Source organism: Manis javanica, chromosome X (assembly GCF_040802235.1).
Source record: "Manis javanica isolate MJ-LG chromosome X, MJ_LKY, whole genome shotgun sequence".
Lineage (NCBI taxonomy): Eukaryota > Metazoa > Chordata > Mammalia > Pholidota > Manidae > Manis > Manis javanica.
Window position 1 is genome coordinate 9764039 of NC_133174.1, and position 27183 is coordinate 9791221.

The following is a 27183-nucleotide window of genomic DNA, read 5'->3' on the forward strand; positions in this document are numbered from 1 at the left end:
ACTAAGCTCCAACTTCTGTGGGACGCAGCAAAAGCAGTCTTAAGAGGAAAGTATATAGCGATTCAGGCACACTTGAAGAAGGAAGAACAATCCCAAATGAATAGTCTGACATCACAATTATCGAAATTGGAAAAAGAAGAACAAATGAGACCTAAAGTCAGCAGAAGGAGGGACATAATAAAGACCAGAGAAGAAATAAACAAAATTGAGAAGAATAAAACAATAGCAAAAATCAATGAAACCAAGAGCTGGTTCTTTGAGAAAATAAACAAAATAGATAAGCCTCTAGCCAAACTTATTAAGAGAAAAAGAGAATCAACACAAATCAACTTAATCAGAAATGAGATTGGAAAAATCACGACAGACTCCACAGAAATACAAAGAATTATTAAAGACTACTATGAAAACCTATATGCCAACAAGCTGGAAAACCTAGAAGAAGAAATGGACAACTTCCTAGAAAAATACAACCTCCCAAGACTGACCAAGGAAGAAACACAAAAGTTAAACAAACCAATTACGAGCAAAGAAATTGAAACGGTAATCAAAAAACTACCCAAGAACAAAACCCCTGGGCCGGACGGATTTCCCTCGGAATTTTATCAGACACACAGAGAAGACATAATACCCATTCTCCTTGAAGTTTTCCAAAAAATAGAAGAGGAGGGAATACTCCCAAACTCTTTCTATGAAGCCAACATCACCCTAATACCAAAACCAGGCAAAAACCCCACCAAAAAAGAAAACTACAGACCAATATTCCTGATGAACATAGATGCAAAAATACTCAACAAAATATTAGCAAACTGAATTCAAAAATATATAAAAAGGATCGTACACCATGACTAAGAGAGATTCATCCCAGGGATGCACGGATGGTACAACACTCGAAAATCCATCTACATCATCCACCACATCAACAAAAAGAAAGAGAAAAACCATATGATCATCTCCATACATGCTGAAAAAGCATTTGACAAAATTCAACATCCATTCATGATAAAAAATCTCAGCAAAATGGGAAGAGAGGGCAAGTACCTAAACATAATAAAGGCCATATATCATAAACCCACAGCCAACATTATACTGAAAAGCGAGAAGCTGAAAGCTTTTCCTTTGAGATCGGGAACTAGACAAGGATGCCCACTCTCCCCACTGCTATTTAACATAGTACTGGAGGTCCTAGCCATGGTAATCAGACAAAACAAAGAAATACAAGGAATCCAGATTGGGAAAGAAGAAGTTAAACTGTCACTATTAGCAGATGATATGATACTGTACATAAAAAACCCTAAAGACTCCACTCCAAAACTACTAGAACCGATATCGGAATACAGCAAAGTTGCAGGATACAAAATAAACACACAGAAATCTGTAGCTTTCCTATACACTAACAATGAATCAATAGAAAGAGAAATCAGGAAAACAATTCCATTCACCATTGCATCAAAAAGAATAAAATACCTAGGAATAAATCTAACCAAAGAAGTGAAAGACCTATACTCTGAAAACTACAAGTCACTCTTAAGAGAAATTAAAGGGGACACTAACAAATGGAAACTCATCCCATGCTCATGGCAAGGAAGAATTAATATTGTCAAAATGGCCATCCTGCCCAAAGCAATATACAGATTTGATGCAATCCCTATCAAATTACCAGCAACATTCTTCAACGAACTGGAACAAATAATTCAAAAATTCATATGCAAATACCAAAGACCCCAAATAGCCAAAGCAATCCTGAGAAAAAAGAATAAAGTAGGGGGGAATCTCATTCCCCAACTTCAAGCTCTACTATAAAGCCATAGTAATCAAGACAATTTGGTACTGGCACAAGAACAGAGCCACAGACCAGTGGAACAGACTAGAGACTCCAGACATTAACCCAGACATATATGGTCAATTAATATTTGATAAAGGAGCCATGGACATACAATGGCAAAATGACAGTCTCTTCAACAGATGGTGCTGGCAAAACTGGACAGCTACATGTAGGAGAAGGAAACTGGACCATTGTCTAACCCCATATGCAAAAGTAAATTCAAAATGGATCAAAGACCTGAATGTAAGTCATGAAACCATTAAACTCTTGGAAAAAAACATAGGCAAAAACCTCTTAGACATAAACATGAGTGACCTCTTCTTGAACATATCTCCCTGGGCAAGGAAAACAACAGCAAAAATGAACAAGTGGGACTATATTAAGCTGAAAAGCTTCTGTACAACAAAAGACACCATCAATAGAACAAAAAGGAACCCTACAGTATGGGAGAATATATTTGTAAATGACAGATCCGATAAAGGCTTGATGTCCAAAATATATAAAGAGCTCACACGCCCCAACAAACAAAAAACAAATAATCCAATTAAAAAAAAATGGTCAGAGGAACTGAACAGACAATTCTCCAAAAAGGAAATACAGATGGCCAACAGACACATGAAAAGATGCTCCACATTGCTAATTATCAGAGAAATGCAAATTAAAACTACAATGAGGTATCACCTCACACCAGTAAGGATGGCTGCTATGCAAAAGACAAACAACAACAAATGTTGGCGAGGCTGTGGAGAAAGGGGAACCCTCCTACACTGCTGGTGGGAATGTAAATTAGTTCAACCATTGTCTAAAGCAGTATGGAGGTTCATCAAAATGCTCAAAACAGACTTATCATTTGACCCAGGAATTCCACTCCTAGGAATCTACCCTAAGAACGCAGCAATCAAGTTTGAGAAAGACAGTGCACCCCTATGTTTATGGCAGCACTATTTATAATAGCCAAGAATTGGAAGCAATCTTAATGTCCATCGGTAGAGGAATGGATAAAGAAAATGTGGTACATATACACAATGGAATACTACTCAGCCATAAGAAGAGGGCAAATCCTACCATTTGCAGCAACATGGATGGAGCTGGAGGGTATAATGCTCAGTGAAATAAGCCAAGTGGAGAAAGAGAAATACCAAATGATTTCACTCATCTGTGGAGTATAAGAACAAAGGAAAAACTGAAGAAACAAAACAGCAGCAGAGTCACACAACCCAAGAATAGACTAACAGGTACCAAAGGGAAAGGGACTGGGGAGGATGGGTGGGTAGGGAGGGATAAGTGGGGGGAAGAAGAATGGGGGTATTAAGATTAGCATGCACAGTGGGGGAGGGAGAAAGGGGAGGGCTGTACAACACAGAGAAGACAAGTAGTGATTCTACAATATTTTGCTATGCTGATGGACAGTGACTGTAAAGTGGTTTATAGAGGGGACCTGGTATAGGGGAGAGCCTAGTAAACATAACATTCTTCATGTAAGTGTAGACTAATGATAACAAAAAATAAGAAAGAAAGAAAGGGGGATTACTCCCTGATAAGATAAAACTAACTGTAAATCAACGATTAATGCATGCTTTAAATATCTTTAATTTTGATCACTTAAAGGGTGTCAGATGATCGGCTATGGAGGTAAATTTTTCTGATAATATTCCTTTCTCTTAAAAAAAAAAGCAGTTCCTGTGTGGTGACCTCCAATGAGTTCTACACAATGGTATAAAGGGCACATCAAATGTGGGCAAAGGGTTTGTTTGTGTTTACACAGAGGATCAAAGCCTAATTTGTCTTCCCAGAAAATGAACTAAGATACGATATGAAGAAGAACTTCCAACATCAGCACTCTCTGGAAGAGTCATACCAGAAGATGATCATCAAAAAACTTCAACAAAGATCCTGGTGCTGTTGCAGTTGTAGCTGCATTCATCCCACGGGTTCCTGGACTTGCCATTGGAATGAAGAAGGAGATATCTAAGCTGGCCTGTGCATACAGTAAAACAACAAATTTGACTGGATCTATACTGTTGGAACTCAACCAAGAATTAGGAGAAATGCAAGTTGTAGCGCTGCAAAATCTTACGACTACAGACTATCTACTTAAGTTAAAAGAACATATGGGATGTGAACAGTCCTCAGGAATGGGTTGTTTTAATTTGTCTGATTTCTGTCAGACTGTTCAAGTTCATTTGGACAATATCCACCATATCATAGATAAGTTTTCACAAATGCCTAGGGTGCCTAACTGGTTTTCTTGGTTTCACTGGAGATGGCTGGCAGTTGTGGGTCTGCTTTGGTTATGTAACTGTATTCCTATTATGTTAATGTGTGTATGCAATTTGATTGGTAGTTTAAAACCTATACATGCTTGAGTTACTCTATAAGAAGATGTGTCAAGGAAGTAATCAGTCTTCCCATGTTATCTTCCATCTGCTACTCCTATAGCTTTTCTTCTTCCTTCCTAATTACAACCCTTAAACAGAATTTGTGCCTCATAGTGAATTTACTGAGTATCATAATTCTTCCAAGTGGTAAAGATACCTCAAGACAAATACTGGGCATAAAACCCACAGGGCATAAATCTGCAAAGAAGTAAAAAGCTAACCTTTTCAAACAATATGGCTTCTCTGTCACTTACCAACTTTACATTTCCCTGTATGGCCCCAGAAGATGACTGGTTAGCCAGAGACAGGTAAGATTCCTCAAGGGAGGAACAACCTAAGACAGGCACAGTTGCAGGGGGGCCATCAGGTGAGAAATTAGGGATCAACAGAGGTGAGGCTTAGAACCTCACCCCCCCTGTTTTCAGAGAAATCTTCTGCATCCGTGGATGTTTTATTGCCCTTGTCTAGCTTGGATTAACACTTAGTCTACCGGCACACACCTGATCATCTACATTTGCTCTCTTATAGCACTAAACTATGTTTTCTACCTTTATCTTGCATCTACCTACCACTTCAGCATTTTATTAAAAATAATAATAATAATAATAATAATAATAATAATAATAATAAGGGAGAAATGTGGGATTCACATACAAATCAAGTATAAAAATCAAATGAATATTCATATTTGACCTGATTGTTTATAGGTCATAATGTGTGATCAAAACCTAAAGTTTCTGTGATGACTGCCCTTGTACTGTTCACCATGTAAGAACTTATTCACTATGTAAGAACTTGTTCACCATGTAAGAACTTGTTCGTTATGCTTCAGAAGATTGGAGACTGATGAGAATTAGGCTTGGGGTGGATTAATGATTGTGCATTGAGCATTGAGTCCCCTATACAAAATTTTATTGTTGTTAACAACCATTTGATCAATAAATATGAGATGCCCTCTCAGAAAAAAACAAAAACCAAAAAACATAGAGTCACTGAATGGATAAAAGAACAAGACCCATGTATATGCTGCCTACAAGAGACTCACTTTAAACCCAGAGACATACACAGACTAAAACTAAATGGATGGAAAAAGATACTTCATGCAACTAATAGGGAGACATAAGCAGGTTTCGCAGTACTTGTATCAGATAAAATAGAATTCAAAGCAAAGAAAGTTACAAGAGACAAAGGAGGGCATTACATAATGATAAAGGGGTCAGTCCAACAAGAAGACATAACCATTATAAATACCTATGCTTCCAACACAGGAGCACCCACATATGTGAAACAAATACTAACAGAACTAAAGGGGGAAATACAATGCAATGCATTCATTCTAGGAGACTTCAACACTCCACTCACTCTGAAGGACAGATCAACCAGACAGAAGATAACTAAGGAGACAGAGGCAGTGAACAATACAATAGAACAGAAAGACCTAACAGACATCTACGGAACTCTACACCCAAAAGCAACAGAATACACATTCTTCTCAAGTGCACATGGAACATTTTCAAGAATAGATCATATACCAGGCCACAAAAAGAGCGTCAGTATATTCAAAAAGATTGAAATTGTACCAACCATTTTCTCAGATCACAAAGGTATGAAACTAGAAATAAATAATGAAAGAAAATGAAAAAATCCCACAAACACATAGAGGCTTCACAACATGCTAAATAACCAATAGATCAATGACCAAATAAAAACAGAGATCAAGCAATATATGGAGACAACTGACAACAATAATTCAACACTACAAAATCTGTGGGACGCAGCCAAGGCTGTGCTAAGAGGAAAGTATATTGCAATACAGGCCTACCTCAAGAAAGAAGAACAATCCCATATAAGCAGTCTAAACTCACAATTAATGAAACTAGAAAAAGAACAACAAATGAGGCCCAAGTCAGTAGAAGGAGGGACATAATAAAGATTAGAGCAAAAATAAATAACATTGAGAAGAATAAACAATAGAAAGAATCAATTAAAGCAAGAGCTGGTTCTTCAAGAAAATAAACAAAATAGACAAACTCCTAGCCAGACTTAGCAAGAAAAAAAAGAGAGTCGACTCACATAAACAGAATCAGAAATGAGAAGGGAAAAATCACTAAGGATGCCACAGAAATACAAAGAATTATTAGAGAATACTATGAAAAATTATATGCTAAGAATCTGGAAAACCTAGAAGAAATGGACACCTTTCTAGAAAAATACAACCTTCCAAGGCTGTCCAAGAAAGAAACAGAAAATCAGAACAGACCAATTACCAGCAATGAAATTGAGCTGGTAATCAAAAACCTACCTAAGAACAAAACTCCTGGACCAGATGGCTTCACCACTGAACTTTATCAAACATTTAGTGAAGACCTAATATCCTTCCTCCTTAAAATTTTCCAAAAAGTAGAAGAGAAGGGAATACTTCCAAACTCATTCTATAAGGCCAGCATCACTCTAATATGAAAACAAGGGAAAGGAACCACAAAAAAAGAAAATTACAGACCAATATCCCTGATGAACATAGATGCAAAAATACTCAACAAAATATTAGCAAACCGAATTCAAAAATACATCAAAAAGATCATCCATCATGATCAAGTAGGATTTATGCCAGGGATGCAAGGATGGTACAACGCTCGAAAATCCATCAACATCATCCACCACATCAACAAAAAGAAGGACAAAAACCACATGATCATTTCCATAGATGCTGAAAAAGCATTTGACAAAATTCAAGTCACTCATGATAAAAACTCTCAACAAAATGGGTATAGAGGGCAAGTACCTCAACATAATAAAGGCCATATATGACAAACCCACAGCCAACATCATACTTAACAGCGAGAAGCTGAAAGATTTTCCTCTAAGATCGGAAACAAGACAAGGATGCCCACTCTTCCCACTTCTCTTCAACATAGTTCTGGAGGTCCTAGCCATGGCATTCAGACAACACTAAGAAATAAAAGGCATCCAGATTGGCAAGGAAGAAGTTAAACTGTCCCCGTTTGCAGATGACATGATATTGTACATAAAAAAACCCTAAAGAATCCACTCCAAAACTACTAGCTCTAATATCTGAATTCAGCAAAGTTGCAGGATACAAAATTAATACACAGAAATCTGTGGCATTCCTATACACTAACAATGAACTAGCAGACAGAGAAATCAGAAAAACAATTTCATTCACAATTGCATCAAAAAGAATAAAATACCTAGGAATAAACCTAACCAAGGAAGTGAAAGACCTATACTCTGAAAACTACAAGACACTCATGAGAGAAATGAAAGAAGATATCAATAAATGAAAACACATCCTGTGCTCATGGATAGGAAGAATTAATACTGTCAAAATGGCTATCCTGCCTAAATCAATCTATAGATTCAGTGCAATTCCTATCAAAATACCAACAGCATTCTTCAATGAACTAGAGAAAACTGTCCTAAAATTCACATGGAACCACAAAAGACCTCAAATAGCCAAAGCAATCCTGAGAAGGAAGAATAAAGCAGGGGGAATTATGCTCCCCAACTTCAAGCTCTACTACAAAGCCACAGTAATCAAGACAATTTGGTACTGGCACAAGAACAGACCCATAGACCAATGGAACAGACTAGAGAGCCCTGATATAAACCCAACCATATATGGTCAATTAATATATGATAAAGGAGCCATGGACATACAATGGGGAAATGACAGCAAACTGGGCAGCTACATGCAAGAGAATGAAACTGGATTATTATTTATCCCATACACAAAAGTAAACTTGAAATGGACTAAAGACTTGAATGTAAGTCATGAAACCATAACATTTTAGAAGACAACATAGGCAAACATCTCCTGAATATAAGCATGAGCAACTTCTTCCTGAACCCATCTCCTCAAGAAAGGGAAACAAAAGCAAAAAGGAACACATGGGACTACATCAAACTAAAAAGTTTTTGTACGGCAAAGGACATCATCAACAAAACAAAAAGGCATCCTACAGGATGGGAGAATATATTTGTAAATGACATATCCGACAAGGGGTTAACATCCAAAGTATATAAAGAACTTATACATCTCAACACCCAAAAAGCAAATAACCCAATTGACAAATGGGCAGAGGATATGAAGAGACAGTTCTCCATAGAAGAAATTCAGATGGCTAAGAGAGACATAAAAAGATGCTCCACATCACTAATCATCAGGGAAATGCAAATTAAAACCACAATGAGCTATCACCTCACACCAGTAAGGATGGCCAGCATCGAAAAGACAAATGTTGGCGAGGATGTGGAGAAAGGGGAACCCTTCTACACTGCTGGTGTAAATGTAAGCTAGTTCAGCCATTGTGGAAAGCAATATGGAGGTTCCTCAAAAAACTAAAAATAGAAATACCATTTGACCCGGGAATCCCACTCCTTGGAATTTACCCAAAGAATACAACTTCTCAGATTCAAAAAGACATATGCACCCCTATGTTTATCGCAGCATTTTTTACAATAGCCAAGATATGGAAGCAACCTAAGTGTCCATCAGTAGATGAATGGATAAAGAAGATGTGGTACATATACACAATGGAATATTATTCAACCATAAGAAGAAAACAAATCCTACCATTTGCAACAACATGGATGGAGCTGGAGGACATTATGCTCAGTGAAATAAGTGAGGCGGAGAAAGACAAATGCCAAATGATTCAAATGATTTCCCTCATTTGTGGAGTATAACAATGAAGCAAAACTGAAGGAACACAATGGCATCAGACTCAGACTCTAAGAAGGGACTAGTGGTTACCAAAGGGGAGGGGTGTGGCAGGGCATGTGGGGAGGGAGGGAGAAGTATTATGTTTAGTATACATGGTGTTGGGGGGGTCATGGGGAGAACAGTGTAGCCCAGAGAAGGCACACAGTGGATCTCTGGCATCTTGCTGCACTGATGGACAGTGACTGCATTGGGGTAAGGGTGGGAGAACTTGATAATATGGGTATATGTAGTAACCACATTTTTTTTCATGTGAAACCTTCATAAGAGTGTATATCAATCATACCTTAACAAAAAATTAAAAGAAAATTAATTCCAGGTGTAGATATACCAATATGGTAGGTACAACAGCAGAGCATCTATAGCAGAAAATTTTCATGACCTTGGGCTAGGTAAAGATTATTAAGGAAGTCACAGAAAATACTAACCCTTAAGGAATAGATTGATACACTGAAAGAATTTTGATTTATTAAAATATAAAAAAATAGTATAGAATAGTGAAAAGGTAAAAGGGAGAAGATCTTTACAACACAAATAACTGACAATGACTAGTATTTGGAATACACAAAGAGCTCTTAGAATGAGCTAATCAGCATGAAAGATAAATAACCCACCCAAAGGAATATAATATGAAGCTTATCAAGAGATAATTTTATATTTTGGGCTCTGGTTCATGTTCGTCACTGTTCTGCTGCCTTACTGACTACCACTCATAGCTGTTGGGCATATATTCTAAGTATGAAGAGAATGGTGATTGAACTTTCTAATGCACTACTGGTAAGTAGAGAGCTTTGCAAAAACTACCCATGAATTAAATCATGTATTCTGTATAGTGAGGAAAATTAGCCTTTGCTCTATGAAAACACCTGAAAATGTAAAATCCCACGTGAATCTTTCACGTTTGGGGACTTCTCCTTTAAAAAGTAGATGATGACTCTGCAAAGACATTTAGACAGGCACTCTGAGAAGAACTCACCGTGTATTTCTCCAGGTTCACGCAAATAAAAAACATCAGTACTTCATTCCTGAGGCATTAGATGTGTGACGTTCTGAACCAAGATCATTAGCTTGGCAAGTTGACTCTATAACACCCCCTGCCCCCTGGTATTTACGCCCTGGGTAATCCCCTCTCGCCTGAGTATGGGCTTCACCCAGTGACGTGGCTCAGACCAGCAGAGTAAGGCACAGTGATGGAATGTCACGCCTGAGACTAGGTCACATAAACACTCTGGCTTCCATCTTGCTCCTCCTCTTCTGCTCTCTCACTTGCGGGCCCTGATGAAGCCAGGGGCCGTGTGGGGAGCTGCCTTATGAAGAAGCCCGGGTGGCAAGGAACCAAGAGCAGACTGTGGCCAGCAGCGCTCCATAAGCTGAATGCTGTCACCAAGCACTGGGTGCACGCTTGGAAGCGCAGCCTTCCCAGCTGAGCCCTGGGACGACTGCAGCCCCTGCTGGCACCTGGATGGCAGCCTTGTGACAGTCCCTGAGCCTGAGGACACAGCTAACCTGTGAGGCACCAGGAGGCAACTAATGCTGTTTCAAGCCACTACATTTTGGAATAATGTGTTGTGCAGCAATAGTTCACTAATACAGAAACATTTATTTAAACATATCCTAATGTGACATACTGAGTAGCCACTATATGCACAGCATTACAATTCACTTTTTAAAAAGTGTTTTGAAGCATTTCTTTTCTCCCCCACCTTTACTGAGATGTAATTGATGTGGCTACTTTCCTTATTCCTTCCCCCAAGAAGAGAAACACGAAAGTAAAAATACACTGACAATATTTAAGAGGGTGTGTTAGTTTCACGTTTGCGGACTTCTCCTTTAAAAAGTAGATGATGACTCTGCAAAGACATATTACCTGTAACAAATTACCACAAACTTGGTGGCTTAAGACAATACAAATTTATTCTCTTTTAGTTCTGGAGGTCGCAAGTCCAAAAGTGGGTCTCAAATCAAGGTGCTGGCAGGGCGGTATTCCTTCTCCAGGCTCTAGGGAAAAGCTCCTTTCCTGGCCTTTTGTGGCTTCTAGGGCCTGTCCCTAATTCCTTGGCTTATAGCCTCTTCCATTTTCAAAACCAGCGGTTGCATCACTGATCTTTGCTTCCTTTTTCTCACTGACTTGCATTTCCCTCCTTTTATTGACACAGATCTTTGTGATTGTATTGGGCCCACCTGGATTATCCAGGCTAATCTCCCCATCTCAAGACTCATAATCACATATGCAATGTCCTTTTTACCATATACAGTAACATATTCCCAGCTTCCAGGGATTAGAATGTGGCTGTCTTTGCAGGGCCATTATTCTGCTTACCACAGTAGGGGAGGGGAGGCTCTATGTCCTCTAAAGAAATTTTGTGGACTGATGTATAGACACTGTAAAGAAAAGTAAAAAGCTGAAGGAAGCAAAAAAAGCTTACAAAATCAAGTTTTTCCATCCCACAAGAATCCTCCATGTTTAGTTTGCAGATCTTGCTTGTAAATACCCAGTAGCAGAGATGCTATGAAGGAAGATGGGAACACAGAGGACCAAACTCCAATGCAGTCAGAAGAAGACAAAGGGGACATGAGGATCATAAGTCACAGGTTTCTTGGGAAAACTTGATATTTTCCTAGAAATACCGATGTATGTCCTTCTCAATGAATGATCACAAACAGTATTATCTGTATATCAGTGTACCGCAAGGAAAATCAGATTGCTTAGTAAATGTCACTGCAAAAAGACTAACAACTACTACTTCTTATTTTAGCCAAGAACTAACATGAAAAACATGTGGCCAATGTGAAAAGAATCTGGTACTGTCAGAGACTTGACAAATTGGATTCTTGGTGAGTGATGCACCATCCAGCTCAATTCCTGGTATCAACTGCCCTCCAGGTCAGCACTGCATGAAACATCTGTTTTCAGCAAAATTAGCACAACTCCACCAAAATGTGTCTCAGCTGAAGGAAATAAAGAGATGGTCAAAATCGATTCTTATGCTATTTATGGGAAGGAATTCAGATAAAACCTAGCCTGATTCATGAGAAATGCTTCCAATCTCCCTTAACTGGGGGTCACTTGGGAAACATGCATTTTTCTGGTATGAGGGATGGGATGGTAGCAGTGGATGCCTCTATTCCTGTCCCATTAGTTTGGTAATGATACAAAGACATCAACATTAAATTAGATTGCAAAGCTCACGTCAAAAGCCAAACAACCCAGACATCCATGTCAAATCCCTTTACCATGAGTAACAAAACAATCAAAATGTTATAAACAAAACATGTCCAGAACTCAGCCAATGACTCACACATTTCAAGGAATATCTGATGCAGCAGAGCACTGAAATAAAATCAATTTAGACAGTTCTTGGATTTTATAATGGAATTTGACCTGGAATGGTGGCTTTAAAAAAAAGGGAAAGTGTGACCTTGACTTGAATGACTTGATAATAAAATGTATACAGCCCAGTTTTACCAGGCAATATGTGAGACACCCAGAACTATCAAGTGTGTAGCTACTAAGTGCTTTATAATACCTGACCTAACCTGTCTAAGGACAGAAAGCCCTAACTTTGCATTTGTCACCTAATGCAATGCAGGCATGGACAAGTGTGTGTAGGTGTGTATGTGCGCATGCATGCGTGCACGTGCAAGAGAGAGACAGAGACACTGAGAAAAAGAACACAGACGCAGCAGAACTGGAAGTTCTGCTTCAAAGCTGGGTTTATAACAGAATTGTTTCAAGTGGGTTTTACAGTGACTCACAAAGAGGTATGCGTTTCCAAGCTGCTTGCTTTTGGATCCCTCCAAAAATGTTTTTGAGAACAAACCTCAGGTTTCAAACTTATAATGACTAATAAGAGAAGTACAGCTTTGTAAGCTCACAGATACACACACTCTCAGGAGGCAGCATACGGTGGTGACTAAGTGTAGAACACGAATGGGAAGAAGTAGGAAGAACCTGGTGCTCTCTCACACTGCTGATGGAAAGCGTGACTGCCTTTTTGGATTGCAGCCTGACAATGTCTTTTACCATTAAACATGCACATACCTTGTGGTCATCCCTGGAAACCCACCACAACAAAGCAAGTCCCCATATGGAAGGACATGTGCACAAGGATGCTTGCTACGGACCAGTGTGCAATAGCCAAGCACCAGGAACAAAGGGAGAGCCTATTGATAGGGAATTGCTAAATGCACTGTGGACAGTCCGTGTAACCTGAGGTTATTTACTTTAAAATAAGTGTTTATTTTAAAAATAAAATTGGCCTTAAATATTTGGAAGTTTTCAAATTATTCTTTGGATTAAATGTCCACCTAACGCTAAGTCCTTCATAACAATACCTTTATCAAGAGACACCTCTATCTCAATCAAGGCTGCACTTGTTTCTAAACGACACAGAATCTCTGGGAACACTGGTGAGTCAATAGTAGCTAGGAAGTGGGGAGACATGGGAAAGGCGTGCCTTGTCCAGCAAGGTTTCAGGTGGCCTTGGACAAGTAACTAATCAGGTGGGCTTAGTGTTCACACTTATCAAACGGGGAGGGTAGCCCAGACAGTCTGGGCTTTATATTCTATAAATTCTACCTGACTTTCTTAACTTGAAGGGCCCCAGCAGCATTTGCTAATTTAAACACAGTTAAACATCAAGTTCACTGAACTTTGTGCTGATGTCCAGAAACAAGCACAGTACAGAGAAAGCAGCCCCTTGGGTTTTTTTTTTCCTGAATTGATTACTAAACCCCAGAACCCATCATACCTTTAGGAATAGGCTGGGAATGCTTTGCTCCTTGATCCAATTTGAAGTCCAGATATAAGGTTGGTGTGCGAGTGTAAATCTTGGACTGAAAAAAATAGGAAACCATCAGTGCCTTTCCAAGAATCAAGTTGTTCTTCACTTCAGCTGGGCCCTTCTGGGACAGGGCCTGGATCCATTACGTTTACAGTTTATCCGTGGGAAGTGCTATTAAAGCAGGGGATAGGCTGCCACTACAGCCCCTCTTAACGGTCTTGGTCTAGAAGTCAGCCCTCCTAGCTTTAGAGTATGGTTGACGAGCTACTTGCAGGATGATGGCTGTCTCTTCACAACCATTTCTAAGACATCCAATGGTAATTTACTGGCCAACTGTTACTCCAACTTTCTCCTTCTAGTCTCCACTGGATATGGTAGGTTATCTCATCCAAATGTATGTTTCTTCTCCAGGTCTTAAAGCCATGTCCATTTTTTTTTTTGAGAGGGCATCTCTCATATTTATTGATCAAATGGTTGTTAACAACAATAAAATTCAGTATAGGGGGGTCAATGCTCAATGCACAATCATTAATCCATCTGAAGCCTAATTCTCGTCAGTCTCCAATCTTCTGAAGCATAAAGAACAAGTTCTTACACGGTGAACGAATTCTTACATAGTGAATAAGTTCTTACATGGTGAACAGTACAAGGGCAGTCATCACAGAAACTTTCGGTTTTGATCACGCATTATGAACTATAAACAATCAGGTCAAATATGAATATTCGTTTGATTTTTATACTTGATTTATAGGTGGATACCATATTTCTCCCTTTATTATTATTATTATTTTTATTTTTAATAAAATGCTGAAGTGGTAGGTAGATGCAAGATAAAGGTAGAAAACATAGTTTAGTGCTGTAAGAGGGCAAATGTAGATGATCAGGTGTGTGCCTATGGACTAAGTATTAATCCAGGCTAGACAAGGACAGCAAAACATCCACGGATGCAGAAGATTTCTCTCAAAGCAGGGGGGGTGAGGTTCTGAGCCTCACCTCTGTTGATCCCCAAATTCTCACCTGATGGCCCCCCTGCGACTGTGCCTGTCTTAGGTTGTTCCTCCCTTGAGGAATCTTACCCGTCTCTGGCTAATCAGTCATCTTCCGGGGCCATACAGGGAAATGTAAAGTTGGTAAGTGAGAGAGAAGCCATATTGTTTGAAAAGGTTAGCTTTTTACTTCTTTGCAGATTTATGCCCTGTGGCTTCTATGCCCAGCACTTGTCTCCAGGTATCTTTACCACCTGGAGGAATTATGATACTCGGTAAATTCGATATGAGGCACGAATTCTATTTAAGGGTTGTAATTAGGAAGGAAGAAGAAAAGCTATAGAGGTAGCAGACGGAAGAAAACATGGGAGGATTGATTATTTCTTTGACATATCTTCTTGTAGAGTACCTTAAGCATGTATAGGTTTTAAACTACTAACTAATTTGCACACACATATTAACATAATAGGAATACGGTAACATAAACAAAGCAAATCTATAATTACCATCCATCTCCAGTGAAGCCAAGAAAACCACATAGGCACCCTAGGCATTTGTGAAAATTTGTCTATGATATGATGGATATTGTCCAACTGTACTTGAACAGTCTGAGAGAAATCAGACAAATTAAAGCAGCCCATTTCTGGGATCTGTTCACATCCCATATGTTCTTTTAACCATAGATAGTCTATAGTTATGAGATTTTGGAGTGCTACAACTTGCACCCCTCCCAACTCCTGGTTGAGTTCCAACAGTACAGATCCGGTCAAATTCGTTGTCTCACTGTATGCACATGCCAGCCTAGACATCTCCCTCCTCATTCCTATGGCAAGTCCAGGAGATGGTGGGCTGGATGCAGCCACAACCGCAGCATCGCCCAGATCCCTGTGGAGGCTTTTTGATGATCATCCCCCGGCACAAGTCCTCCAGAGAGTGCTGATGCCGGAAGCTCCTCCTCATATCGTATCTTAGTTCATTATCTGGGTATCCAAGCTAGGCCTTGATCTTCTGCATAGAAACAAACAGACCCTTTGCCCACACTTTGACATGCCCTCTATACCACTGTGCAGAACTCATTGGAGGTCAGCACACAGGAACTGCTTTTTTTTTTCTTTCTTTTTTTTTATTAAGAGAAACGAATATTATCAGAAAACAGTACCTCCATAGCTGATCATCTGACACCCTTTAAGTGATCAACATTAAGGATATTTAAAGCATGCGTTGATCTTTGATTTACCAATAGTTTTATCCTATCAAGGAGTAATCCCCCTTTTCTTTCTTTCTTTCTTTCTTTTTTTTTATTTGTTATCTTTAATCTACACTTACATGAAGAATACTATGTTTACTATGCTCTCCCCTATATCAGGTCCCCCCTAACAACCACATTACGGTTACTGTCCATCAGCTTAGCAAAATGTTGTAGAATCACTACTTGTCCTCTCTGTGTTGTGCAGCCCACCCTCCCCTTTCTCCCTCCCCCCCATGCATGCTCATCTTAATAACCCCCTTCTTCTTCCCCCACCCTTATCCCTCCCTGCCCACCCATCCTCCCCAGTTCCTTTCCCTTTGGTACCTGTTAGTCCATTTTTGGGTTCTGTAAATCCACTGCTGTTTTGTTCCTTCAGTTTTTCCTTTGTTCTTATACTCCACAGATGAGTGAAATCATTTGGTATTTCTCTTTCTCCGCTTGGCTTATTTCACTGAGCATAATACTCTCCAGCTCCATCCATGTTGCTGCAAATGGTTGGATTTTTCCACTTCTTATGGCTGAGTAGTATTCCATTGTGTATATGTACCACATCTTCTTTATCCATTCATCTACCGATGGACATTTAGGTTGCTTCCAATTCTTGGCTATTGTAAATAGTGCTGCGATAAACATAGGGGTGCATCTGTCTTTTCTCAAACTTGATTGCTGCGTTCTTAGGGTAAATTCCTAGGAGTGGAATTCCTGGGTCAAATGGTAGGTCTGTTTTGAGCATTTTGATGAACCTCCATACTGCTTTCCACAATGGTTGAACAAATTTACATTCCCACCAGCAGTGTAGGAGGGTTCCCCTTTCTCCACAGCCTCGCCAACATTTGTTGTTGTTTGTCTTTTGGATGGCAGCTATCCTTACTGGTGTGAGGTGATACCTCATTGCAGTTTTAATTTGCATTTCTCTGATAATTAGCAATGTGGAGCATCTTTTCATGTGTCTCTTGGCCATCTGTATTTCTTTTTTGGAGAACTGTCTGTTCAGTTCCTCTGCCCATTTTTTAATTGGGTTATTTGTTTTTTCTTTGTTGAGGCGTGTGAGCTCTTTATATATTCTGGACGTCAAGCTTTATCGGATCTGTCATTTTCAAATACATTCTCCCATACTGTAGGGTTCCTTTTTGTTCTATTGATGGTGTCTTTAGCTGTGCAGAAGCTTTTCAGCTTAATGTAGTCCCACTTGCTCATTTTTGCTGTTGTTTTCCTTGCCCGGGGAGATATGTTCAAGAAGAGATCACTCATGTTTATGTCTAAGAGGTTTTTGCCTATGTTTTTTTCCAAGAGTTTAATGGTTTCATGACTTACATTCAGGTCTTTGATCCATTTTGAGTTTACCTTTGTATATGGGGTTAGACAATGGTCCAGTTTCATTCTCCTACATGTAGCTGTCCAGTTTTGCCAGCACCATCTGTTGAAGAGACAGTCATTTTGCCATTGTATGTCCATGGCTCCTTTATCAAATATTAATTGACCATATATGTTTGGGTTAATTTCTGGAGTCTCTAATCTGTTCCACTGGTCTGTGGCTCTGTTCTTGTGCCAGTACCAAATTGTCTTGATTACTATGGCTTTATAGTAGAGCTTGAAGTTGGGGAGTGAGATCCCCCCTACTTTATTCTTCTTTCTCAGGATTGCTTTGGCTATTCGGGGTCTTTGGTGTTTCCATTCGAATTTTTGAATTATTTGTTCCAATTCATTGAAGAATGTTGCTGGTAATTTGAGAGGGATTGCATCAAATCTGTATATTGCTTTGGGCAGGATGGCCATTTTGACGATATTAATTCTTCCTAGCCATGAGCATGGGATGAGTTTCCATTTATTAGTGTCCCCTTTAATTTCTCTTAAGAGTGACTTGTAGTTTTCAGAATATAAGTCTTTCACTTCTTTGGTTAGGTTTATTCCTAGGTATTTTATTCTTTTTGATGCAATGGTAATGGAATTGTTTTCCTGATTTCTCTATTGATTCATTGTTAGTGTATAGGAAAGCTACAGATTTCTGTGTGTTAATTTTGTATCCTGCAACTTTGCTGTATTCCGATATCAGTTCTAGTAGTTTTGGAGTGGAGTCTTTAGGGTTTTTTATGTACAGTATCATATCATCTGCAAATAGTGACAGTTTAACTTCTTCTTTACCAATCTGGATTCCTTGTATTTCTTTGTTTTGTCTGATTGCCGTGGCTAGGATCTCCAGTATTATGTTAAATAACAGTGGGGAGAGTGGGCATCCCTGCCTTGTTCCCGATCTCGGAGGAAATGCTTTCAGCTTCTCGCTGTTCAGTATAATGCTGGCTGTGGGTTGATCATATATGGCCTTTATTATGTTGAGGTACTTGCCCTCTATATCCATTTTGATGAGAGTTTTTACCATGAATGGATGTTGAATTTTGTCAAATGCTTTTTCAGCATCTATGGAGATGATCATGTGGTTTTTGTCTTTCTTTTTGTTGATGTGGTGGATGATGTTGATGGATTTTCAAATGTTTTACCATCCTTGCATCCCTGGGATGAATCCCACTTGGTCATGGTGTATGATCCTTTTGATATACTGTTGAATTCTGTTTGCTAATATTTCATTGAGTATTTTTGCATCTACATTCATCAGGGATATTGGTCTGTAATTTTCTCTTTTGGTGGGGTCTTTGCCTGGTTTTGGTATTAGGGTGATGTTGGCTTCATAGAATGAGTTTGGGAGTATTCCCTCTTCCTCTATTTTTTGGAACACTTTAAGGAGAATGGGTATTATGTCTTCTCTGTGTGTCTGATAAAATTCCAAGGTAAATCCGTCCGGCCCCGGGGTTTTGTTCTTGGGTAGTTTTTTGATTACCGTTTCAATTTCTTTGCTCATAACTGGTTTGTTTAACTTTTGTGTTTCTTCCTTGGTCAGTCTTGGGAGGTTGTATTTTTCTAGGAAGTTGTCCATTTCTTCTAGGTTTTCCAGCTTGTTGGCATATAGGTTTTCATAGTAGTCTTTAATAATTCTTTGTATTTCTGTGGAGTCTGTCGTGATTTTTCCATTCTCATTTCTGATTAAGTTGATTTGTGTTGATTCTCTTTTTCTCTTAATAAGTTTGGCTAGAGGCTTATCTATTTTGTTTATTTTCTCAAAGAACCAGCCCTTGGTTTCATTGATTTTTGCTATAGTTTTATTCTTCTCAATTTTGTTTATTTCTTCTCTGATCTTTATTATGTCCCTCCTTCTGCTGACTTTAGGCTTCATTTGTTCTTCTTTTTCCAGTTTCGATAATTGTGATGTTAGACTATTCATTTGGGATTGTTCTTCCTTCTTCAAGTGTGCCTGGATTGCTATATACTTTCCTCTTAAGACTGCTTTTGCTGCGTCCCACAAAAGTTGGGGCTTAGTGTTGTTGTTGTCATTTGTGCCTATATATTCCTTGATCTCTATTTTAATTTGTTTGTTGATCCATTGATTATTTAGTAGCATGTTGTTAAGCCTCCAAGTGTTTGTGAGCCTTTTTTTTTCTTTGTAGAATTTATTTTTACTTTTATACATTTGTGGTGTGAAAAATTGGTTGGTAGAATTTCAATATTTTGGAGTTTACTGAGGCTCTTTGTGTGAGCTAGTATGTGGTCTATTCTGGAGAATGTTCCATGTGCACTTGAGAAGAATGTATATCCTGTTGCTTTTGGATGTAGAGTTCTATAGATGTCTATTAGGTCCATCTGTTCTAGTGTGTTGTTCAGTGCCTGTGTGTCCTTACTTATTTTCTGCCCGGTGGATCTATCCTTTGGGGTGAGTGGTGTTTTGAAGTCTCCTAAAATGAATGCATTGCAGTCTATTTCCCTCTTTAGTTCTGTTAGCATTTGCTTCACATATGCTGGTGCTCCTGTATTGGGTGCATATATATTTAGAATGGTTATATCCTCTTGTTGGACTGAGCCCTTTATCATTATGTAGTATCCTTCTTTATCTCTTGTTACTTTCTTTGTTTTGAAGTCTATTTTTTCTGATATTAGTACTGCAACCCCTGCTTTCTTCTCACTGTTGTTTGCCTGAAATAAGTTTTTCCATCCCTTGACTTTTAGTCTATGCTTGTCTTTGGGTTTAAGGTGAGTTTCTTGTAAGCAGCATATAGATGGGTCTTGCTTTTTAATCCATTCTATTACTCTGTGTCTTTTGATTGGTGCATTAAGTGCATTTACATTTAGGGTGACTATTGAAAGATATGTACTTATTGCCATTGCAGGCTTTAGATTCGTGGTTACCAAAGGTTCAAGGTTAGCCTCCTTAGTATCTTACTGCCTAACTTAGCTCGCTTATTGAGCTGTTATATACACTGTCTGTAGATTCTTTTCTTCTCTCCCTTCTTATTCCTCCTCCTCCATTCTTCATATGTTGGGTGTTTTGTTCTGTGCTCTTTTTAGGGGTGCTCCCATCTAGAGCAGTCCCTGTAGGATGCCCTGTAGAGGTGGTTTGTGGGAAGCAAATTCCCTCAGCTTTTGCTTGTCTGGGAATTGTTTGATCCCACCATCATATTTAAATGATAGTCGTGCTGGATATAGTATCCTTGGTTCAAGGCCCTTCTGTTTCATTGCATTAAGTATATCATGCCATTTTCTTCTGGCCTGTAGGGTTTCTGTCCAGAAGTCTGATGTTAGCCTGATGGGTTTTCCTTTATAGGTGACCTTTTTCTCTCTAGCTGCCTTTAAAACTCTTTCCTTGTCCTTGATCCTTGCCATTTTAATTACTATGTGTCTTGGTGTTGTCCTCCTTGGATCCTTTCTGTTGGGGGTTCTGTGTAATTCCATGGTCTGTTCGATTATTTCCTCCCCCAGTTTGGGGAAGTTTTCAGCAATTATTTCTTCAAAGAGACTTTCTATCCCTTTTCCTCTTTGTTCTTCCTCTGGTACCCCTATAATACGAATATTATTCCTTTTGGTTTGGTCACATAGTTCTCTTAGTGTTGTTTCATTCCTGGAGATCCTTTTATCTCTCTCTATGTCAGCTTCTATACGTTCCTGTTCTCTGGCTTCTATTCCTTCAATGGCCTCTTGCATCTTATCCATTCTGCTTATAAATCCTTCCAGGGATTGTTTCACTTCTGTGATCTCCTTCCTGACATCTGTGATCTCCCTCCAGACTTCATCCCATTGCTCTTGCATTTTTCTCTGCATCTGATCCCATTGCTCTTGCATTTTTCTCTGCATCTCTGTCAGCATGTTCATGATTTTTATTTTGAATTCTTTTTCAGGAGGACTGGTTAGGTCTGTCTCCTTCTCAGGTGTTGTCTCTGTGATCTTTGTCTGCCTGTAGTTTTGCCTTTTCATGGTGATAGCGACAGTTTGCAGAGCTGTTACGAGTGACCGCTGGAAGAGCTTCCCTTCTTGTTGGTATGTGGCCTTCCTCTCCTGGGAGAATAGCGACCTCTAGTGGCTTATGCTTGTCAGCTGTGCGCAGACAGGGCTTCTGCTACATGCCCGTTTGCTATGGAGTTTATCTCTGCTGTTGCTGTGGGCGTGACCTGGCTGGGGCTGCTCCTCCAAAGTGGTGGAGCCCCGTTGGAGGGGGAGTGGCCGGGAGGCTATTTATCTCCGTAAGGGGCCTCTGTGCTCCCTGTTGCCCAGGGTGTTAGAGTGCCCAAAGATCCCCATATTTCCTGCCTCTGGTCTAAGTGCCCTGTCCTGCCCCTTTAAGACTTCCAAAAAGCACTCTCCAAACCAAAACAACAACAGCAACAATGAGAGAGGGAACAGAAAAAAAAAAAAAGGGAAAAAACATGCGTTTTTTTTTGTCTTCAGGCGCCGGTCCCAGGCACCCGCTCACTGGTCCTACTGCCCTGCCTCCCTAGCACCGGGGTCCCTGTCCCTTCAAGGCTTCCAAAAAGCACCCACCCACGGTTCCGCAGGGAAAAACACACGATATTCTTTGTCCTCAGGCGCCGGTCCCAGGCACCTGCTCACCGGTCCTGCTGCTCTGCCTCCCTAGCACCGGGGTCCCTGTCCCTTTAAGGCTTCCAAAAAGCTCTCGCCAAAAAGAGAAAAAAAAAAAGGGGAAAAACGCACGATTTCCTCCGTCCTCAGTCATCAGTCTCAGGCACCCACCCACCAGTCCCGCAGGGAAAAACACAGGATATTCTTTGTCCTCAGGCGTCGGTCCCAGGCACGCACTCACTGGTCCCGCCGCCCTGCCTCCCTATCACTGGGGTCCCTGTCCCTTTAAGGCTTCCAAAAAGCACTCGCCAAAAAGAGAAAAAAAAAAGGGGAAAAACGCGCGATTTTCTCCGTCCTCAGGCGCCTGTCCCAGGCACCCGCTCACCAGTCCCGCCGCCCTGCCTCCCTAGCAACGGAGTCCCTGTCCCTTTAAGGCTTCCAAAAAGCACTCGCCAAAAAAAAACCGCTCCGGTTTCTTTCCACCCGCCGGGAGCCGGGGGGAGGGGCGCTCGGGTCCCACCGGGCCGGGGCTTGTTTCTTACCCCCTTCATAAGGCGCTGGGTTCTTGCAGGTGTGGATGTGGTCTGGATGTTGTCCTGTGTTCTCTGGTCTCTATTTTAGGAAGAGTTTTCTTTGTTATATTTTCATAGCTCTATGTGTTTTGGGGAGGAGATTTCCACTGCTCCACTCATGCCGCCATCCTGGCTCCACCCCCCCACCATGTCCATTTTGAAACTCAAAAAAAACTGCCCTGTAAATATTTTTCATTGTTCCGAATCGACCCTCCTGAAAAATCTGTTTTAAAAAAGGTGGTCCACCATGGCTGGCTTGAAAACACCACAACTCCAAATGTAAGAAAGGCAAACATTCACAGGATTTTCCACCAGCGACGGTGGCTTTGATTCCATCAACAGTTAAGTAGACTTTGTAATTCAGTATGACACCATTCTGAATCATCGGTGAAGACCAAAATTCAAGGGATTATCACTGTTGCTATGAACTTGATGATGTCTCATTATTAATCACAAAGCCCCAGTGGTTCTGTTTTACTTTTCTTAAAACTTAAAATACACACAAAAGTGAAAAAGCATGTAACACCAAATTTGGCAAGGATGTGGAGTGACTGCAACTTTCAGACATACACTGCTGGTAGGACTATAACTTAGTATAAATACTTTAGAAAACTGCTTAGCAGTATGTGGTACAGATGAATATATACATAATCCATGACCTATCACTGTTCTCCCAAACAGAAATGATCACTTAGAGACAAGCACACAAATCTTGATAGTGACATTGTCAGCAACAGCCAAAAACTGAAAATATTCCTGTCTTTAACAGAATGGATGAATGAGTTGTAATACACAATGGAATACTATACAGCAGGGAGAATGAGTGAACACCACCACATGCAACAACTCAGAGGAGTCTTGTGAGCATAACACTGAGCACACGAAGGTGGACACAGAAGATTATATACCATATGATTCTGTTTCTATAAAGTTCAAAACAAAGTAAAACTAACCTATGGTGTCAGAAGTCAGAAAAATGGTTCTGTTGGGAAGGTTAGTAAATGGAATGGGTTACAAAACGGGCCTCTGGGGCCTGGCAATGTTGTTCCTTGACCTGGCTTCTGGTCATGGGTATATTGACTTGGTGGAAATTTTCTGGGCTGTATACATGACTCGTGTAGTTTTCTGTGTATGCTATAGTTGAATGCGAAACTTACACTCATTAACAACATGCACATATAAGCAGATCAAAAGAGAATCCAGAGCCCAGAACTTTTCCTCGATAAAGGCATCAGTTGCAGAGAATAGTTATGTAAACTCCACGAGAACATGGACATCTTCGCGTTTTTCACGCAGGGTCAACCCATAATGCCTGTCACATAGTAGGTGTTCAATAAGTCCTTATTGAATGGTTTCATAATGGAAACTCATGCACAGGGTATTCATCAATGTCTTTCCCTATACAGAGTAAGGTGCCTCTTCGGGACAGGTGATTTGGTATAATCAAAGCACACAGAACTGTATATAATGCTCTCACAGTACTGCTCCCCTTCCTATGACTGTCTCGTGCAGTTAAGCTTTGGCCTTCACTGGTCTGGTCAATGGCTTTACCTGGCTTAGAAGGTCAAGCTGCATCAACGCAGCTTCAAAGGCCAGACAAGTAAATCCCCCTGTGCATACACAAATGAAACCAGAAAGACCTGTGACATTAAGTGTAACCTGAGGCCAATGACTCACAATCAACCTCAAGAGCTTGAAACCTACATAAAACCAGGGGAGGACCCGTGGGACACAGGATCCAATTCTCTGGATCATTAGGTGTATATGGTACCATCTGGAACGGGTCTAATTTTGTCTGATGAAGACTTCTAAAATTACCCCTAAAAAGATCAAGGGTAAACTTTACCTACCAGATGGCTCCCTGGCCTGGGCAATATTTTGCTGTCTTCCAGTAAAAGAATCCCTGTTTGATTTAAGCGTCTTTCCTAACCCCTGACTCAGTGGCAGATGTAGTAGCCATGCTACAGAGAAGAGATTAATCACATAGAGGCTCCTGGTTTAATTTTTACTAGAATTCTCCCAGAATGTATTCATATCTGTCACCTAAGACAGAGTTCTGATCCTAACATCCTTTTTGTACTGCAAATTGAATCACTGAAGGTTTCAGCGTAACACGTCTTGAATAATCAGCTACTCCAATCCTAGATGTACTATTATTCTATTTCAATTAATCCATAATGAGACAAAATTCCATTTGGGAGTTGTTCCATGAGTGTATGTATAGGGGTATATATGTATGTGTGTATACACACACACATACACACACAACACAACACACGTTTTGAAAAGCAGGTGGGTTTTTGTTTCTTAAATTTTGATCTTTCATGGTAACTGTTGAAATAGCAAATGTAAATCATGTTCATTTAACTCAAGGATGATAACGCCAGCCTCAAATGCACTTTGTGCAAACCTGGATTTAATTCTTCTATTACACACACTGCTGATCTGCAACCAGAAAGAAATACTGCCATTAGGCACACATTTTTTCCTGTCTTCTGTTTCATCTGTATGTAGAGTATTAAGCTATTAATAGGCCCTCAAAATAGAATGAGAATTTAATTAAACAAATCATTCTCTTTTGGTTAAAACTTAGCTATCAATGTATCTATTTCCACAGGTTTAAAATAAATCTGTCCATGACAACTTAAAATAAAACATTTCTCTATAAATCTGTCTCAGCATGAACAGAACTAAGGCATTTAAATTTCATCAGTGAAAGTTTTCTTTCCTTTTCTGTTTTGGTCCTGATTATAATACCTGCACAGGTGCTTAAACCCAAAGCTATTTCTCTTTTGCCTTTCTACTCATTTCAGAATTCTGTTAGAAAGTATTTAGGAAACCTATCTTTAATGGTTGGTCTGTATTTGAAAAGCCTAATGGTTTAAAATCTTGCAGTTCAAGTATCATGTAGGTGAAGTTTGCAGAAGGTAAGCAACCTACAACAGGGGTGCTACCAAATGCAGACAAGCCTTGTCTCTCTGTCTCTATAAGTATTTCAGAATTAAACCTTTAATGAGCCTAGGACAGCACTCCAATAATGACTGAAAACAACCAAAGCAAAACAAGGTCTACAAAACCATTTCCTTTGGAGCCCCAGCTACCTTCGTATTACATCCTTCAAAGGCTTCCCGCTTATCCTGCCTTTCGGTATGATACCCTTGTCAAGCCGGCTTCCTTCCTCTGCTTTTATTCGTAAATGTGATCTTAATTAGGAGGTGAAATCACTTCCACATGGAGGCCATGTGGCTGAAAACACATCTGCCCTGGAAAAAGAAAAGGGCATGCTCTGCTGGCTGCTACGTCTGAGTGGGGCAAAGGAAATCTAGCATTCTGCCACTGCTCCTTTCACAGAGAACTGCCACCCATTTGTCCCTGAATGCTGCCAATTTTGCCACCACGCTGGCCTTCCCTAAAAGCAAATGGCAGCAATGCATCACATGCCTGAGCTGTAAGATACGCTTTCACATTTCTTCAGGGGAATGTTATGATTTAGTGAAAATGCCCTCAAATTCTCAATCTTACATATGTTGCTTAAGCAAATTACTCTAACTCTAACTACTGTACAAACAAGTACGAATTCTCAGTTTCCTAGAAGAGAAAGGAACGGTGTTTGGACCCTCACCCTCATACTGGATCACTCCCCTAATGTTGGACATTATGTTTTATGGTTCATTTTTTGCCTTATTGCTAACTTTGGATGACTACCTCTGCACATAAATCTTTGACCACATTTTAATTTTTTCCTTCACTGAAATTTTGCATCCAAAAATTAAGACATTTTAAGGGCTCCTGATATACCTGTACATTTACAGCTCAATGCAATGTAGCCAAAAGCAAACTGGCTAGCACGATCATACAACTGAACAGCCATTTCATGGAACACGTCTATTTCCAGTCACTGGTTTTTCTAATCTGGGTAACAGTGCTACACCACAGGATGGCTTTCAAACTCATTATGTGCTCTAAATATTGTTTTTTCCCCCTCCTCTAATCCCTTTTCGTTAGAAAGTTAACTCATCCCAACAAATCCCCTATTGTTGCACATTTAAACATTCTTTCCAGTAAGCTCTTGTCACAAACACAGAAAGGAATGACTGATTGCTCACAAAAAAAGGGAAAAGAAAATATTCCTGAAAAATCTGATAAAAATAGAGATAAAGAAAAAAATAAGGAAAAATGTTTAACCTAAAAAAAGGTTTAAGGGCACCACTTCCATGGCACAAATACCAGAATTTGAACAACCATTGTCTAGCAGTATGCTTTTTTCATTAAGGTATGATTGATATTCACTCTTATGAAGGTTTCACATGAAAAAACAATGTGGTTACTACATTTACCCATATTATCAAGTCCCCACCCACACCCCAATGCAGTCACTGTCCATTAGTGTAGTAAGATGCCACAGATCCACTATGTGCCTTCTCTGTGCTACACTGTTCTCCCCGTGATCCCCCACACCATGTGTACTAAACATAATACTCCTCAGTCCCCTGCTCCCTCCCTCCCCACCCGCCCTCCCACACCCCTCCCTTTTGGTAACCACTAGTCCCTTATTGGAGTCTCTGAGTCTACTGCCATTTTGTTCCTTCAGTTTTGCTTCATTGTTATACTCCACAAATGAGGGAAATCATTTGGCATTTGTCTTTCTCCACCTCGCTTATTTCACTGAGCATAATACCCTCTAACTCCATCCATGTTGTTGCAAATGGTAGGATTTGTTTCTTTCTTATGGCTGAATAGTATTCCATTGTAT

General features: G+C 39.9%; 1 protein-coding gene across 5 annotated transcripts in view; it reads right to left on the reverse strand.

The window, feature by feature from the left end:
- PIR (pirin) overlaps positions 1–27183 on the reverse strand; it is a 110148-nt gene that overhangs the window by 30228 nt on the left and 52737 nt on the right. For all 5 annotated transcript variants that reach the window (XR_012127241.1, XM_037020507.2, XM_037020505.2 and 2 more), the window contains one exon: positions 13693–13777. Coding sequence is in view for 4 of the 5 variants with exons in the window: in XM_037020507.2 (XP_036876402.1) it covers positions 13693–13777 (85 nt within the window). In the remaining variant the exon portion in view is untranslated. The remainder of the gene's footprint in view (positions 1–13692; positions 13778–27183) is intronic.